The sequence below is a fragment of the Rhynchophorus ferrugineus genome, unplaced genomic scaffold (assembly GCF_030347505.1).
Source record: "Rhynchophorus ferrugineus isolate W39M unplaced genomic scaffold, kcgeb_rfMv2 rfM5, whole genome shotgun sequence".
Classification (NCBI taxonomy): Eukaryota; Metazoa; Arthropoda; class Insecta; order Coleoptera; family Curculionidae; genus Rhynchophorus; species Rhynchophorus ferrugineus.
The window spans coordinates 16,853,304-16,873,889 of record NW_027472584.1 but is presented as its reverse complement, the minus strand read 5'-3'; the positions used below and the strand labels follow the sequence as shown (position 1 = coordinate 16,873,889).

At 28.1% G+C, this 20,586-nt stretch overlaps 1 protein-coding gene across 4 annotated transcripts in view; it reads left to right on the top strand.

The window, feature by feature from the left end:
- Nucleotides 1-20,586, top strand: part of LOC143197307 (agrin) — a 507,226-nt gene that overhangs the window by 252,858 nt on the left and 233,782 nt on the right. For all 4 annotated transcript variants that reach the window (XM_076405663.1, XM_076405662.1, XM_076405660.1 and 1 more), the window contains one exon: nt 19,498-19,536. In XM_076405663.1, the coding sequence (XP_076261778.1) occupies nt 19,498-19,536 (39 nt within the window). The remainder of the gene's footprint in view (nt 1-19,497; nt 19,537-20,586) is intronic.

The following is a 20,586-nucleotide window of genomic DNA, read 5'->3' as shown; positions in this document are numbered from 1 at the left end:
GTACTAAAACTCAGAGTTGCTGCGGTAACATTGCGACCTTTTGAGAGATCACGTATGTCAATACTGTTTTGAATAGACTATATATATTTCGCTACACTTATTGCTTCTATATATAAAAATAGATATAACAATAAGAATAAGAATAACTGAAATGACACCATAGTCTGCTATTGTTATTTATATAAAATAACTAATTTTGATGATATATACTAAAAATTTATTTTGTAGTAGCTTATATTCGGTTCTTACATATTTACGTACAGATGTACCGGTTCCCATACAGGCCAGATTCACCCTAACAATTTGTCTCTTTCTCACTTTCACAAAGTGCTGTTGATATATGTTTCAGGATTATTGTTAAGATACGTCTAACCTTGTTTGTATATGTCTAGTAATATGGAAGGTGATACGAGGTATAATAAAAAAAGACAAATTAGTTCCAATTATGTAGCATTTCATTTCATTACGCCGTATTTATTAAGAACAGTTGTTATTTTTAGTAGGGTACAAACGAGGAAATCTTTTTTACGTTATAGTCTACGATAAGCTATGCGTAATCGTATACTATTGGGTTGGGGAAAAGTAATCTCAGTTTTCCATGTATTTCAAAGCAAATATATTCATAGAAATTTCAAACACTTATCAATGATATGTGTCATTTTTTTAATTGGATGACGTTTTATCTCTTTTACTGTCATAATTCTGTCTCTGAAAAATATTTGAAATGTCCGGCCAAACAATTAAAACCATTTTATTCTTATCCGCTTCTTGAGCACAGTTTTATACTATTAAGTTTTGCGGCAATCGAAAGAAATAGTGGTCAGGTGGTACAAGGCTCAGGCTATATGAATACGGATGTATCAAAACTTTCTAACAATACAAGTTATACAAGTCAATATTAAAAATGATGGAGATATTCTATTTCTTAGCAAAATATTTGGATGAAAGTTTTTTCTATAATAATATTTGCAAACCAATATAATTTTAATAATAAAAACTGGAGCAAAACCACAATGTATGCGCAATATATCACAGAGGTAAAGGAAAAGATGAGCATTGAACAACCATAGCAATAACTTAAAAAAGGAACCCTAACGAAAGAGATAATATTGACTGTAGAGAAAGTAGCCTAATTTTGTCATATCTAGTTGATGCTTCTTTGAAATTCAGATTTCCCAATTCTAAATTCAATTATGCATATTAAAAGTGCCTTCTAATATGCATAAGTTCATGTTTCTTAAATTATCTGGGTTGAACGCTTCGGAGACTACGTTAAGTATCCCAAATCATGGGAACTAAAATATAAAAAATATAACCCGACTTAGTTGGTGCAGTTGTGAAGGTAACAGAATGGCCATCCTAGTGTTGCGAAGGTCGTGGCGTCGAATCCCACAGGAGCATAGTAGTAAATTTATATTTTTGATTATCCATAGGGCGAGAGTCTACAGTTCGACATGTTATTTTACAAGTGGCACAGTCATGCTAGTAACCAAACTGTGTAAGACCGGATGTGTTGGCAGGCTTAGTGCCGAGTACTTAGTGCCGAGTACTTCCCAGTCCAGATAAACCAAAACAAATAAAAATATATATTTTTCTTAATTACATCTTATATCATGTATGCTTAGTACAATCTTAATTTACAAATTAATTTAATACTACTGTTCTGTTGTACTTACATTAATACACAAGCAAGACGAGTACGAGATTAATACATGCGTAAGTATTTTCCAAATTAAAATAAAACTAAGATACTTAAGCTAAAGTTAAGACTACACTTATACATTCATTTTCCTGCCTGTTGTCCAGTTACTGTGTAATTTAGCAACATACTGTTATGTTTTAAGGCGAAATCATAGATCACTCCCTGCATTCATTTGATTTCGAGGTCATTGTGCAGGTCCTCGTTGGTTACGTAGCGATAATTATTTGTAATTAATCGTAGAACTGTGTTTTGGGTGCATTGGATTACTAGTTGGTTTGATGTTTTAGCGCAACCCCATATATGCACCTTATAGGTCCAAATTGGCTTTATGATTGACTGATAAACCAATCTCTTTGATTTTATGTCAAGTTGATAGTGTCTTCCGACTAACCAGCACAGTTGCTTGACTTTGAGTCTAATCTGCTCTGTATTTTATTTAACATAGTGTTTCTAATTCAACCTACCATTGAGATGTATTTCGAGAAACAAAAATAGAACAAAAAAAACATATACAATATTTCTTTCTTACTTGACCACTTATTAGATAATTCAGTTAAGATTAGATATATTCTATGTACATATTTATTGATATATATTACAAATGCGATAAAATAAGTTTAGAAACAGACCTGGTAAACAAAGTTGTGCGCCATAAATTTCTGAAAAATATATGAGCGGGTTTATATCCAATTTCCAGCTATAAAGATAAACTAACGTTATACACAATGCTGAAATAGTAATAGAGCTGATGCATAGCTGCCCAATCAACTGAAATCTATAGGCTAACGATGCATCAGAAATTTAGATCGTTAGAAAATGGAAAACAACGCAGTTACATTATTGTTTTAGCAGTTTAAGTGTGACCTGGTCACTTTCAAATTAAACTTAGATATATGACTGTACATATACAAAAAACGTATTACGTTATTTATGATTTTCTAAGAATGGAGAAAGCGGTGGATATAATGGCAAGTGCTCGGAAAACTGATGGATTCTTACCGAAATGAAAATTGTTTGGTGTAGTGAGATTTGAATTATTAAAATGTTTTCGTATCTTTTGAATGGTGTTGACGTAATTTTTCTTATTTCGTTAGGAATAATAACTCATTTTTTCATTAAACTACTATGACAAGAGGTTTTATATATATTCTCGATGGCATAACTGGGAGCATATTGTTAAGAAGAGTCCGACCATCTATTACGGACTGTTTATTTATAGAATCTTTAAAACCCCTTAATTTACATGCTCGCATCTATGATCTATGTCTATTTGACCCGAAATATAGTTTTAATTTCTGTGTTATATAGTATCTATAATTTATGTATCTATATTTTAGATGTTGATTAAATTAATTAGACTTAAACATAAGAAAGTATTTTTAAAATAATACATAGGTAGCTATTTGTATGGTGTGCAGATTAGAACGTTATGTTCACACGCTGAGGTCCTGACTTCGATTCTCAACAGGGACGGCAACTGTTTTTTGTTTTAGTTTGATTGCAAAATTTGTCAGGTCACCTAGACTAGGTAGCGGACCCCGGGTCCTGAAGTGTTCCTTTTTTTAGTCATCGTTTCTTTATTGCTATTTTTCTTCATACGATCCGCACTTTTAATTGGGCCATCCATTGTAATACTTAATAAAATAACTGCGTAATTTATTAAATAATATTGAATATCTAACACTAAAAAGCCAAAAATTAAATATTTTTAACAAAAAAATTGTTTTTTGTTACCAATATATTTATATATTTAATTTACTAAATATTTATTATTATTTTTGAAGATACTACAGGCGATAGTTTGCTGATCTTATTAAGATTGTTTTAAAACATAATGTGGCATCTTTTGAAACAAGTGATTGTCGAACTTGTTTGCTTTTGAATTCTAGAAAACTATTTGGTTCTCTCAAAAAGATATTTTTAAACTGACCGATTGTCAAAATCACTTTTCAGACTAGACGTTCATAATATAATATTTACACGTTTAATGGACTTTTGCCATAAGTATTCACAATACTCGATAAATTTGTAAGAATTTAACAAAAAAATAAAGTTAGTGTTCGATTTATACAGGAAAAATAACCATTTATACTTTAACAAAATAACAAATTTCAAAATATAAACCCATAAAATATTGTTCAACATATATGGTGCTCTACTATATATAAAGGACTTAATTGCTCATGCTTGTGGTTTAATTTTTTTAAGAACATATAGATTTGCGCTACCAATTGAATTTTTAATTAATCTATTCTAATTTGTAATGTTAATTCCAGTTTAGAATAAATTTCGGTTAGTTAATACATTTAATTGCTTATATCATGTGTCAGGAGTTTGTTATATATGATCATCTTTTCACTTTAAAAAGACATTTTCTGACAAGAAATTGGGACAATATATATTAAATAACTTTCATCATTTTCTAAATTTTTTTTACATTTTGGTTATATGTTGCTTTGGCATATGTACATTTTCGCAATTCCGCAAGATTTGGAAACCCTGTCACACCCAAGACACAATCCGAACAAATGGTAATTAGAAGACACCATCTGATGTGGTACTACCGCTGGGTTTCACCGAACTTTCCATTCAAGCATATATTGTTTTCTTCACAATGTGGCCAATTATATTAATGTAATTTACAATTCATCATTTAATTAGCTGAATTGACATGGATAAATCTGTAGTAATGATCTGTCTGTTTTAACTATTCTACTACACATTGATTCACTGCCAGATTTACGGTTATGAGTACTACGCTCCGGTGGTGGTGCGATTGTATATACACCGAGTAATTCACTACTATTAAGTGGAAAACTGTCATTTTATATGGATAAATATAAAAATCTTCGTATTTTCACTAATAGATACAGTTGATCTAAATACCCCCTTAGCCAGCTTGGTTGGCGTACTGGTAAAGGCGACAGGACTACCTACTGTTGTGATAGTCGCGGGTTCAAATCGCGGGGCATGGTCGTAAATTTATGTTTGTGACTGTTTAATATTTGTGATTGTCCTAGGCAAGAGTGTAAAATCCGTCAAGAAAAATGATCCCAGTCATTCCAGTAACCAGGCTGGGTAAGACCGGATATCTTCTTTGGATAATTTCTAAGTTGGTCGCTCGATAGTCGGTAGGCTTAGTGCTGGGGACCGTGGTTCGGAGCCCACGTTAAACAGTAGGTCCAGATAAACTTTGTTAGTAAAAACGATACTTTAAAATATATATAAAAAATTAATAAATTAAAATAAATACCCACTTAGTTCAAATACCTAATATATAATAAATCACCAAAAATATTTTAAGAAATATTTTTATTTGTGCATTCTAAAATCAGCTACCAAACAATACATCGCTATCTAAAAATATAAATTAATATATTAAGTTAATTAATATTATATCAATAACATAAAAAACTACTTTTTATTTAATACAAATCCTTTTATGGAGTGACAAATTAGAGAGAATTTAATATATCCTTGCGTGCTCATTTTATTGCTGATATATTTTATCAATATTTATATATAAATAGGAAAAGTTTACCATAATGCCGCTATGAGAAAGTGATAAGAACTTTCTAAATGACCAGATAAATCGTGCAGAAACTTTCAGCAACACAAATTGAACAAAATTTGTCAGGTGATATATGAAATTATTTTATTTCGAAATTTGCCCTAATATCTCAGGTGTAATATGATAAGGTATGTTGACTGTTGGTGATTTAATTTAATAAAAATTAACAATATTTTATATAATATTATTGGCCTCTAACTCAAAACTTCGGCAGTCTTTGTAATTTTATTTTTTTTTAATCATAATAATACTCTGTTAATACTTCTTTTCGCGTCTTATTTTTGTGCTATTGAGTTAATAAAATATTTCAAGGATAGTTTCAAAATTTCTAAGCGTCTAATGATTTTCAATTAAAACCCCTTTACAGTGAGGGAAAAATCTAGAACTTCACAGAAGATTTTGAAATATATAAATCACTGATATTTTAGAATGAGAAAGAGACAAATTGTTTCGGAATATCTGGTTAGTGTGAGAACGCGTACATCTGGCCGCGAAATATCATTTTAGCAGCATTTCCCACTTAAGTGTAATTCAAAACATTTTTTTAGCCTTATTTTGCCCTATAATGATATTGTTAGCATGATTTATTGATATATCAAAAATATTTTATTACTATATTTGGATCAATAAGGGATAAATCGTCCTAAACTTATATTTGATATTGTATATCTAAAATTAAAAACCTGTGCTATTTAAGTGCAATCATATTTTAGTTCTCTGCTACAAAACAGTTAGAAGTTAATTATTAACAACAGTCACAGTTTAAAACGAATTTCCTTAAAATAACTATTAATTTTTGCAGAACAACTAAAATGCAAATGCGTTGTTAATACAAAATATATTTGATTATTTTATAAAAAAAAACTAAAAATATTCATTGTTGGTTTAGCTGAATATTGATTAAATATAAATGAGTACAAAATAAAATATGTTTAAATAGGATTTTTGTAAATAAATACTTATTTTTTGATTATTCTTAATTATACTGTTCTAGTAATTAAGATCTATGATATAATCTATACCCCAAAGAGTTTTAATTTGGTTCATTTCAAATTATTTATGAAATATCATTATCTAGATTTTTCAGTAAAACCATCTTAAGTGACGAAGCTCATTCTCACTTTGATATTTGGAAATAATGCATTTGAAGTTCAGACAATGTGACGACGTGCTGAATAACAATTGTATCTACAACTTGCAATTGCTTGGAGGGCATTTTAGACTAGAGGTAAAATAGGATATTACTTCTTCGAAAATGAGTGTCGCTAAGCAGTGGCAGTTATCATGCTTTGAATCGAGACATGATAACCAACTAATATCTGTCTCATTTGGATCATATTGATGTGGACGACAAGTGGTTTTAACAAGTCGGTGTCAACTTGTGTAACAATTAAATTACATCATGGAATATATTCTGTGATATACGAAATTATTTTATTCCAAAAATTTCAGATATAATCTGATAAGGGATGTTGAGGGTAATTTAATTTAATAAAAATTAACAATATTTTACATAATATTATTAGCCTCTAACTCAACACTTCTGCAGTCTCTGTAATCTTATATTTTTTAAATCTTAATAATAAACTTTTAACACTTCTTTTCGCGCGTTATTTTTATACAATTGAGTTAATAAAACATTTCAAGGATAGTTTCAAATTCCTAAGGGTCTAATGATTTTCAATTGAAACCCCTTTACAGTGAGGGAAAAATCTAGAGCTTCACCGAAGATTGTAAAATATATAAATCACTGATATTTTAGAATGAGAAAGAGACAAATTGTTTCGGAATATCTCGTTAGTGTGAGAACGCGTACACCTGGCCGCGAAATATCATTTTAGCAGTATTTCCCACTTAAGTGTAATTCAAAACATTTTTTTAGCCTTATTTAGCCCTATAATGATATTGTTAGCATGATTTATTGATATATCAAAAATATTTGATTACTATATTTGGATCAATAAGGGATAAATCGTCCTAAACTTATATTTGATATTGTATATCTAAAATTAAAAACCTGTGCTATTTAAGTGCAATCATATTTTAGTTCTCTGCTACAAAACAGTTAGAAGTTAATTATTAACAACAGTCACAGTTTAAAACGAATTTCCTTAAAATAACTATTAATTTTTGCAGAACAACTAAAATGCAAATGCGTTGTTAATACAAAACATATTTGATTATTTTATAAAAAAAAACTAAAAATATTCATTGTTGGTTTAGCTGAATATTGATTAAATATAAATGAGTACAAAATAAAATATGTTTAAATAGGATTTTTGTAAATAAATACGTATTTTTTAATTATTCTTAATTATACTGTTCTAGTAATTAAGATCTATGATATAATTTATACCCCAAAGAGTTTTAATTTGGTTCATTTCAAATCTTTTATGAAATATCATTATGTAGACTTTTCAGTAAAACCATCTTAAGTGACGAAGCTCATTCTCATTTTGATATTTGTATCTACTTTGTAATTGTATCTACAACTTGCAATTGCTTGGAGGGCATTATAGACTAGAAGTAAAATAGGATATTACTTCTTCGAAAATGAGTGTCGCTAAGCAGTGGCAGTTATCATGCTTGATATCGAGACAGGATAACCAACTAATGTCTGTCTCATTTGGATCATATTGATGTGGACGACAAGTGGTTTCAGCAAGTCGGTGTCAACTTGTGTAACAATTAAATTACATCATGGAATATATTCTGTTATAGACGAAATTATTTTATTCCGAAAATTTCTGCAATATATCAGATATAATCTGATAAGGGATGTTGAGGGTAATTTAATTTAATAAAAATTAACAATATTTTACATAATATTATTAGCCTCTAACTCAACACTTCTGCAGTCTCTGTAATCTTATATTTTTTAAATCTTAATAATAAACTTTTAACACTTCTTTTCGCGCGTTATTTTTATACAATTGAGTTAATAAAACATTTTAAGCATAGTTTCAAATTCCTAAGGGTCTAATGATTTTCATTTGAAACCCCTTTACAGTGAGGGAAAAATCTAGAACTTCACCGAAGATTGTAAAATATATAAATCACTGATATTTTAGAATGAGAAAGAGACAAATTGTTTCGGAATATCTGGTTAGTGTGAGAACGCGTACATCTGGCCGCGAAATATCATTTTAGCAGCATTTCCCACTTAAGTGTAATTCAAAACATTTTTTTAGCCTTATTTTACCCTATAATGATATTGTCAGCGTGATTTATTGATATATCAAAAATATTTGATTACTATATTTGGATCAATAAGGGATAAATCGTCCTAAACTTATATTTGATATTGTATATCTAAAATTAAAAACCTGTGCTATTTAAGTGCAATCATATTTTAGTTCTCTGCTACAAAACAGTTAGAAGTTAATTATTAACAACAGTCACAGTTTAAAACGAATTTCCTTAAAATAACTATTAATTTTTGCAGAACAACTAAAATGCAAATGCGTTGTTAATACAAAATATATTTGATTATTTTATAAAAAAAAACTAAAAATATTCATTGTTGGTTTAGCTGAATATTGATTAAATATAAATGAGTACAAAATAAAATATGTTTAAATAGGATTTTTGTAAATAAATACTTATTTTTTGATTATTCTTAATTATACTGTTCTAGTAATTAAGATCTATGATATAATCTATACCCCAAAGAGTTTTAATTTGGTTCATTTCAAATTATTTATGAAATATCATTATCTAGATTTTTCAGTAAAACCATCTTAAGTGACGAAGCTCATTCTCACTTTGATATTTGGAAATAATGCATTTGAAGTTCAGACAATGTGACGACGTGCTGAATAACAATTGTATCTACAACTTGCAATTGCTTGGAGGGCATTTTAGACTAGAGGTAAAATAGGATATTACTTCTTCGAAAATGAGTGTCGCTAAGCAGTGGCAGTTATCATGCTTTGAATCGAGACATGATAACCAACTAATATCTGTCTCATTTGGATCATATTGATGTGGACGACAAGTGGTTTTAACAAGTCGGTGTCAACTTGTGTAACAATTAAATTACATCATGGAATATATTCTGTGATATACGAAATTATTTTATTCCAAAAATTTCAGATATAATCTGATAAGGGATGTTGAGGGTAATTTAATTTAATAAAAATTAACAATATTTTACATAATATTATTAGCCTCTAACTCAACACTTCTGCAGTCTCTGTAATCTTATATTTTTTAAATCTTAATAATAAACTTTTAACACTTCTTTTCGCGCGTTATTTTTATACAATTGAGTTAATAAAACATTTCAAGGATAGTTTCAAATTCCTAAGGGTCTAATGATTTTCAATTGAAACCCCTTTACAGTGAGGGAAAAATCTAGAGCTTCACCGAAGATTGTAAAATATATAAATCACTGATATTTTAGAATGAGAAAGAGACAAATTGTTTCGGAATATCTGGTTAGTGTGAGAACGCGTACACCTGGCCGCGAAATATCATTTTAGCAGTATTTCCCACTTAAGTGTAATTCAAAACATTTTTTTAGCCTTATTTTGCCCTATAATGATATTGTTAGCATGATTTATTGATATATCAATAATATTTGATTACTATATTTGGATCAATAAGGGATAAATCGTCCTAAACTTATATTTGATATTGTATATCTAAAATTAAAAACCTGTGCTATTTAAGTGCAATCATATTTTAGTTCTCTGCTACAAAACAGTTAGAAGTTAATTATTAACAACAGTCACAGTTTAAAACGAATTTCCTTAAAATAACTATTAATTTTTGCAGAACAACTAAAATGCAAATGCGTTGTTAATACAAAATATATTTGATTATTTTATAAAAACAAACTAAAAATATTCATTGTTGGTTTGGCTGAATTTTGATAAAATATAAATGAGTACAAAATAAAATATGTTTAAATAGGATTTTTGTAAATAAATACGTATTTTTTGATTATTCTTAATTATACTGTTCTAGTAATTAAGATCTATGATATAATTTATACCCCAAAGAGTTTTAATTTGGTTCATTTCAAATCTTTTATGAAATATCATTATGTAGACTTTTCAGTAAAACCATCTTAAGTGACGAAGCTCATTCTCACTTTGATATTTGTATTTACTTTGTAATTGTATCTACAACTTGCAATTGCTTGGAGGGCATTTTATACTGGAGGTAAAATAGGATATTACTTCTTCGAAAATGAGTGTCGCTAAGCAGTGGCAGTTATCATGCCTTAAATCGAGACATGATAACCAACTAATGTCTGTCTCATTTGGATCATATTGATGTGGATGACAAGTGGTTTCAACAAGTCGGTGTCAACTTGTGTAACAATTAAATTACATCATGGAATATATTCTGTGATATACGAAATTATTTTATTCCGAAAATTTCTGCAATATATCAGATATAATCTGATAAGGGATGTTGAGGGTAATTTAATTTAATAAAAATTAACAATATTTTACATAATATTATTAGCCTCTAACTCAACACTTCTGCAGTCTCTGTAATCTTATATTTTTTAAATCTTAATAATAAACTTTTAACACTTCTTTTCGCGCGTTATTTTTATACAATTGAGTTAATAAAACATTTCAAGCATAGTTTCAAATTCCTAAGGGTCTAATGATTTTCAATTGAAACCCCTTTACAGTGAGGGAAAAATCTAGAAATTCACCGAAGATTGTAAAATATATAAATCACTGATATTTTAGAATGAGAAAGAGACAAATTGTTTCGGAATATCTCGTTAGTGTGAGAACGCGTACATCTGGCCGCGAAATATCATTTTAGCAGCATTTCCCACTTAAGTGTAATTCAAAACATTTTTTTAGCCTTATTTTACCCTATAATGATATTGTCAGCGTGATTTATTGATATATCAAAAATATTTGATTACTATATTTGGATCAATAAGGGATAGATCGTCCTAAACTTATATTTGATATTGTATATCTAAAATTAAAAAACTGTGGTATTTAAGTGCAATCGTATTTTATTTCTCTGCTACAAAACAGTTAGAAATTAATTATTAACAACAGTCACAGTTTAAAACAAATTTCCTTAAAATAACAATCAATTTTTACAGAAAAACTAAAATGCAAATGCATTGTTTATATAAAATATATTTGATTATTTTATTAAAAAAAAACTCAAAATATTCATTGATGGTTTAGCCGAATTTTGATTAAATATAAATCGGTACAAAATAAAATATGTCTAAATAGGATTTTTGTAAATAAATACGTATTTTTCTGATTATTCTTTTTTATATCATTCTGTTCAAGGATAGTTTCAAATTCCTAAGCGTCTAATGATTTTCAATTAAAACCTCTTTGGGGAAAAAATCTAGAACTTCACCAAAGATTGTAAAATATATAAATTACTGATATTTTAGAATGAGAAAGAGACAAATTGTTTCGGAATATCTGGTTAGTGTGAGAAAGCGTACATCTGGTCGCGAAATATCATTTTGGCAGCATTTCCCACTTTAGTCTAATTCAAAACATGCTTTTTAGCCTTATTTTGCCCTACAATGATATTGTTAGTATATTTCAATCAATAAGCGATAAATCGTCCTAAACTCATATTTGATATTGTAATTAAATTTGTACCTGATATTAATTAACTATAAAATTAAAAACCTGTAGTATTTAATTGCAAAAAACCTAATTATTAAAAACCTGTGATGTTTAACCTAAAGGGCACACAGTTTAACGTGGGTTCCAAGCCGCGGTCCTGGGTATTAAGCCTACCGACTGGCGAGTAACCAACTTTAGAAATCATCCCACAAGACATCCGGTCTTACCCAGCCTGGTTACTGGCCTGACTGGAATCATTTTCTTTGTTGGATTTTATACTTTTGCCTAGGATAATCACAAATATTAAACAATTACAAACATAAATTTACGACCGTGCCCCAGCAGGATCCGAACCCACGGCTATCTATGAAACTATGTACTAGGCAGAACTATACATTCATTATTTAGAATTGTTAAAATATGTAATTTATACTATATCATGTTTGTAGCTATGGAGATGTTCAAATTTTGTCATATAATTTCACTTGTTAATAAATCACTATTAATTCAACGAAATACGTTGATAATTGTCAAGCGTTATTGAAAAATTTTGGTAAATATACTACATTGATAGAAGTATAGATTTGTTCTTGACGTTTTAGGTATTTATTATAATATAGTTGAGAGACTCTAGGAAATAAGAAAGCTTTTAAATGAAAGACTAGAGACTTATACCATTTTGCTCAATAATGATATTGTAAGCATGATTTATTGATATATATTTTTTTATTAATCTCCTAGAACGTCAAGAATCTGCCCGTGGGCAATAAATATTATTATATGATTTCATTTATATAATATAACTATCCCGACGTAATAGATCACTTTAGTAACTCTAACTCAAAACTTCGGCAGTCTTTGTAATCTTGAAATTCAAAGTGATCTACTGTATATATTGATATATGAAAAACATTTGATTACTCAATCAATAAGCAATAAATCGTTTTAAACTCTTATTTGGTATTGTAATTTAGTTTGTATATAGTTTTAATTAACTCTAAAATTAAAAACCTGTAGTATTTAATTGCAGTCATACTTTATTTATCTGCTATAATACCGTTGGAAATGAATTATTAACAGCGACAACAGTTTAAAACAAATTTCCTTAAAATAACTATTAATATTTATAGAACAAATAAAATGCAAATGCAGTGTTTATACAAAATATATTTGATTATTTTATAAAAAAAAATTATAAATATTCATCGTCGGTTCTGCTAAAATTTGATTAAATACAAATCAGTACAGAATAAAATATTTCAAAATACGATTTTTGTAAATAAATACGTAGTTTTCTGATTATTCCTTTATTATACTATTTTAGTAATTAAGATCTATGATATAACATGTATCCCAAAGATTTTTAATGTTCATTTCAAATCGTTTATCAAATGTCATGATGTTGATTTTTTAGCAAAATCATCTGAAGTCATGAATCTCATTTTTATTTTCATAGTCGGAAATCCCGCATTTCCAGTTCAGATAATATGACAATGTGTCGAATAACAATTGTATCTTCAAGTTGTTGGGGCTTTGGGCTACAGGTATAATAGGATCTTACTTTTTCGAAAATGAGTTTCGCCAAGCAGATTGATGTCGCGACATGATAATCAACTAATATCTGCCTCAATTGAATGATATTGAGGTGGACGACAAGTAGTTTCAAGTGGACGACAGTGTCAACTCGTATAACAATTCAATTGCTTCATGGAACATTTTCTGGTAACTTACTTTAACATTACTTATTTATTTTATAAAATTATTTTTAAGATATATTTCTTAAAATTATTTCTAAGTTTATTTAAACTACAAAATAAATACCTAACCTAAATAACGTAAAATTAAAGATGATGTATAATATAAGAGTAACTTTCCATTCTTAATCTAAATGTTCAAAACTAGTACATGTGGTTTCATCAAGATGGTGTCAACCCGTATAATTATTCAAATATTCCATGGAATTATTTCTAAGATTATATAACTAACAAGTAAATAACATAAATAGTTTAAAATTACAAATGATGTATGTATAAAAAAAGATGATGCATAAGAAAATAATAACTATCCATTTTTGATCTAAATGTTAAAAACCAGTACGTGGTGAAATAATGCAAATCTAATGGAATATGTAAAATTGCTCTTTATTAAGCAAATATTAAATTTTATTAAGAAATGAAGCCCATCCAGTTTTATTATTGATTTGGTCCAGTTTTAAACATATACAAAAGGATTTAACAAAGAATTATTGTAATAAATAGGTGGATCTGCCGGCTTGATGGCGCAGTGGTAAGGGCGAGTTCTCCTACTGTTGCGATAGCCGCGGGTTGGAATCCTGTTGGGGCATGGTCGTAAATATATATTTGTGACTGTTTAAAATTTGTGAATGTTCTAGGAAAGAGTGTAAAATCCGACAAGGAAAATGATGCCAGTGACGCCAGTAACCAGGCTGGGTAAGACCGAATGATTCTTCTGTAATGATTTCACTCGCCAGTCGGTAGGCTTAATGCTATGCTATTTATATATATATATATATATATATATATATATATATATATATATATATATATATAAATATTAAGTGGATCAAATTGACGGATCAAAGTTTTACGCTGCTCAAGCGAAAATTTAATCAAGAGATTTAAAAAGAAAAAAACATCTGAAAACGTTTTTATATAAATTTCCGCTTATATTATATGTAATTTAAAACGTGTTTAAATACATTTCAGTGATGAAACGCAACGACCGTTTAAATGTATATGCTCAACGTTTCCGTTATTGTTAAATATTCAGTGATTAATTATCTTTCGCATTATTAACAAACACGTTTTTGTATTTTGGGTGAAATTACGGCCAAAATGAAAGAAACTCGAAGTCGCTATATGAAAAATAATCATTCTTTGCCATACAAAAAGGCAATATCATTATTAAAATCCAAAACCGTAACTAAATGTGGAAAACCCCAACGATTTCCATGAAAATCCCAAGAGCAATTATTCTAAGTGGACGTCACTTGAAAATATTCAACTTTTTTAAGAACCGTAAAGTTCCAGTTTTTTATGCGAGATACGTTTACTTTTGGAAGTATTAGTAAATGTGCTGTAGTGCCAAGATATAAGTTGATGTTGTATTTATTTGCTGTTATTTGTAAATTTAAAATTACTAATTATTATAATAATATAAAAAAGCATTTTATAATGCCTATTAATAAATTAATACGAGTGACTTATATGTAAAAATTAACAAATTGATAGGAATAAAAGTACATCTACTGCCTCATCAGTTGTGTGATGTAACATTCTATAATTTTAAGATTAACAGTAACATTAAAATTGATGTTGAGTAAGCTAGATCTGTCTAGATCTGAACATTACAAAATAAGTTGTTTATATTTCAGAGAAATGATTGAAATTTCAGTTCGGAATTTGGAATTTGATCAATAGCCTTTTAAATTTTCTTTGTGATTTATTTTTTGAAAGAGACTTACATTCTTTTTATTCCTGATAGTAGCATCACATATTTCCCATATAACATTCACAATAGGTCTCTTATTTTAACAACAAATTTTAATAACTTCCAAGAGCATTTCTGAGATCTTAGAGGTTACTAAATATTTATCAATATTAAGTTAAAACTAAAAACCAGAAGATTTAAAATATGTTGACGTGTTGTTGAACGTGAAATTTTATTAGTTGTGATTACAGTCTACAACAGTGTATCTATTAAAATAATTTGTATCAAAGATTAATTTGATAATATAATGATCAGCAACTTGGGACAATGATATCGTATTGTCTGAAAATTAAGTTATTTCGTTCTTATTTAGTTTCAACATGGCACAACATTTTGATATGAATTTGAATAAAATTCTCTGAAAAATGGCTAGTTTGTCACACAAACATCAAAACTATGAATTAATTATTTTGAATTGTTCAAAATATGTAATTTATCATGTTTGTAGCTATGGAGATGTTCAAATTTTGTCATATAATTTCTCTTGTTAATAAATCACTATTATTTCAACGAAATGCGCAATTATCAAGCGTTATGGAAAAGTTTCGGTAAATACACTACATTGATAGAAGTATAGATTCGTTCTTGACGTCTTAGAGGTATTTATTATAATACACTTGAGACACTCTACGAACTAAGAAAGCTTGAAAATGAAAGACTGGAGCCTTATACTAACTGAGACCATCATTGAAATAGATAAGCATTTTCAAATGATGGGCTTTAGCTACTATTAGGTATCAGAAACGTGACTATTACGAGTTGAAAAAAAATTAAAATTATTAAATTGTTAGGAAGATTTACTAGTGTTATAATTTCTTTCGACTTGTATTTTAAATGCTGTTAAAACATATACAACAGTGTTTGTTAATAATGTATACAATAAAAGCTTGATTTTGCATACAAATATTTAAAGTGAATTAATAATTCTTATATTTAATTTATTAAAGGATATTCTTTTTGTAGTAAATTAACAAAAAAGTTGGAGAAATTTAAATTGTTCTGGGCTTTATAAGAAAAACTTTGGTGACAAAACAATAAATTTTATTAATGCTTCATTTATTTCAGGTAATTATAAGTTTTCAGAAAACAAATGAGATATCGATCACTATATTTGATTGTTAGGTTCTTGGCTAGTTTCATTAATCATTATGTGTAAATGCCATAATTATTTGAACAAAAAGCATACTATGTTAGTGTTTGTATTACATGTATATCTCAATAATAGAGCTATTTAATATACCTAATAATGTACGTGTAAAATTATATATTTCGTTATATATCATTATATAATAAATATTGCTGCAAGTTTCGATATTTAATTTTTGCCGAAAAAGTAGTCTACATATTATTTCGATTAAAATATTCATTTATATCAACTAAAAACAAATTTTATATTACTTTTCCTATAATTTCAGGCAGCCTGAACGATAATATATCTATTTGTCATTAAAATAAGCTTGGAATGAAGTCAGAAATGTGTGCAACTGACGTAGTATAGCACGTGTATGTAATAAAATCAATACTGGCGTATATTTACTTTTCCGTATCAAATTTTTAGGTCACTTATTTGCAGGGCAATACTTAATTCTTTTAGATAACTTAGTTTTTTTATATTACTAATATATTGATTTATAATGTGTAAATAATTAATAAATTATATCAAACTAACATCTATATGTTCAGTTATTTTTCAGGTTCCAAGAAATAAATTCTACATTTGTTTGCATTTATTTGTAGTTCTTATTGCCCTTGGGTAAGAGTGTAAAACACGGATGCAACAAAAATAACATTAATGATAACAGTAAGATTCTAATCTGTTATATTGGCACTTATATTTTTATAAACAAGCAGTAAATTTTTTAAGATTTTAATTGAAAGACAATATTTGCATAAACTATATATGGTCGATTTTACCATTACAAATTTAGTCATAGAAATCATTATTTATTTTTGTGCTATAGAATAGTTCGAAATAGCAGCACTAACCATTTAAAATAATTTACCTACCAACAGCCATTTATGGAGTAAACAAAATGCAAATCATGTGTTTACATAAAATATATTTGATTATTTTAAAATAAAAAACAGTAAATATTCATCGGAGATTTAATTAAATTTCGATTAAATACAAATTAGTACTAAAACGAATTTATTTAAACATTAAACAAGTTTCTGTAAATAAATAGGTAACATTCACTTTTTTTGATGATTTTAGTTATTTTATATATATTTAGATACAACTATATTAAATTTAAATATGAAAAAGGGACATTTTTTTCATATTTAAATTAAATTCTGCTGTTTTAGACAGCTTAAGCTAAACTGAACTTATTCCCACATTAGTATTATATCCATCAGAACTAAGGGAAAATAAATAAAATCTTGTGTACCATTGTGTAGACATTATATAATTAATTAATAAAATTAAATATAATGAGTATATTTCAATTTAGTTTAGTTATAAGTGACATATTTCGTCGAGAAGTAAACACAGCTGTGTACTAACGATTATTCATATTTTAGATAGAATCGAATAGTAGAAACTTGAAAAACTTAACACAATATAAAATCAAATTGCATCAACGAATACTTATTACGTTGTTATTGCTGAGCTTTACCATATACGTATTTTTCGCTGAATTGCTTAAAATTATGTAATAAAACTTTTTAACTTAGGTATTGAAAGTATTAATAGTATAAGGTAATTATATAGAATAATTGAGGTTGAATAACAGCATGGATATATTCAATTCTTATATATGCCCATTAAATGTAATAAGTCAATTGAAAAGACCCCGCCCTACCATAGTAAAACATATTGTTTTGGCAAAATTCTTTTTTTTTATTCAACATAAATCCCTTTAAGGGTGGTACACTGACTATAGCGACCCTCCAACTTTTCTATACAATTTTTGTAGTACTATTTGCCCTTTGCTTTAAAATCATCTCTTCATTCGACGAAAGTTTCTTCTCAGCGAGCATTCTTTTGAGATCTGAGAAGAGGAAATAGTCGCTGGGGCCAGATTTGGTGAATACGGTGGATGAGCAAGTAATTCGAGGGCCAACTCATAGATTTTTGACACTGTGCATTGTCTTGGTGAAGCAGCACTTTCTTTTTCTGCAAATTTGCCTGTTTTTCGGCGATTTCGTCCAAAGGGTACAATAACGCTATGTAATAGTCTCTGTTGATGGCCCTTCCTTTTTCAAGGTAGCCAATGAAAGTTATTCCGGTACCAACTGGAACTAACTTATATATCAATTTGTGATCTCAGCCTATATTTTGTAGCTCTATCAGCTAAGTTATTTTAATTTCTTCTCTAAATATAGAATCTGGCCTCATTCATCTGGCCTTGTTTATGTTTCCTGACGTAGTTCCTTTTATGAGATACACTGTGTGCTCATAAGGTTATATTGATATACTGAATAAAAAAATTACCAAATTCCATTAAAGGATAAATAAAATTTGACAATTTTAAAAACAGTCGGCCATCATAACCTTTTGATTTTCCACGATTAATTTTATAATGCCCCCTATCTACCAACTTATAATATATATACTGTGTAGCAAATATAATGTTGTTAACGAAGCGACTTATTACGATTTTATATTAAAATTATAATAATAGTGAATTAGTATAAATTTAAAAAAAATTCCGTCATTATTTTTGGCATTTACTTATATGGATATTATTGCATAGTATTTATAACTGTTTTTTTTTTTACTAAAGCATCATTAGTAAATGATGCTAGTTTTATATTTTAACCTCGATAGGAAGGACATATTATTTTTTGAATAAAAATTAAATTTTGAATATTTGATTTTCCGACTTACAATATTCTTCCATTCTTTTCAAATAATACACTTTTGGACAAATATAATGCAAGAGTCGGGTACGTGTAAGTAATATGTATTATTAATGTCCTGGAACAGCGATAGCTTAATTAAACAAATTTGTTGTTTCAATTGTTGCTTAAAATATTACATATAGTTAGAAATATATGACATATAACATGTATAGCATGTAATATATAACTTATATATTATTATAACACTACCTATATTATACCTACCTACCATAATATTATAACAATATATCAATTTAATTTGGTTTTAAAAAATAATTTTGTTTCAGATCCAGAAACTTATTGGAATTTACAAGGACATGATTTTGGTAAGTGGAATTTTAAGTATTCTGCTTTTGATTAAAAGACAAAAAATAAAATACCGTACAATGTAATCAGCTGATATATTACCTATCCGATCCAGAAAAAATTGAACTATGTTCGGAATTTTTCTTTGATTAAATCTATCCCTGGGAGCGATTGCTTTTCAGCCTATGTTCATTTATAACGTACATTTTAAATTGAATTTTATAAGAATTAAGTTTAATACGAAGTTTAAATGTCATACAGAACGAGACCGATTTCAATGGCAGCTACTTACTTTTTTAATTGATAAAAAATAAGATCTAAGGAATGATATTAATTGATATATTTTTGGCTGGAATTTAAAAAAGCAAATAAATCGGCTTGGTGACACAGTGGTAAAGGCGATAGGACAGTCCTCCTACTGTTGCCGTAGCCGCGGGTTCGAATCCTGCTGAGGCATGGTCGTAACTTTATGTTTGTGATTGTTTAAAATTTGTGATTGTACCAGGCAAGAGTGTAAAATCAGACAAGGAAAATGATCCCAGTTACGCCAGTAACCAGGCTGGGATGATGTCTAAAGTTCGTCACTCGCCAGTCGGTAGGCTTAGTGCTGAAGACCGTGGTTCGGAGCCCCCCGTAAACTTTAGGTCCATTCCAGATAAATCCATAATTGGTAAAGGAGACTTTAATATTTGTCGGAATATATATATATATATATATATATATATATATATATATATATATATATATATATAAAAGCAAATAATAATTAATTTTTATAAAGCTTATTTAATAAAGCTTACTTATTAATTCATTGAATGTTTTTCACTCAATCTGCCTTTAGTCACAATAGTACCAGTACTAAATAAGCTTGCGGTTTTTCCGACACGGAACTAAAGTTTTGCCAATAAAAACCTTGAACTTACCTTCAAAAAATACTCAAAATTTATACAATATTAGGCGCTTGCATATAGTTTGATCAGCTATATATATATATATATATATATATATATATATATATATATATATATATATATATATATATATATATATATATATATATATATATTGAT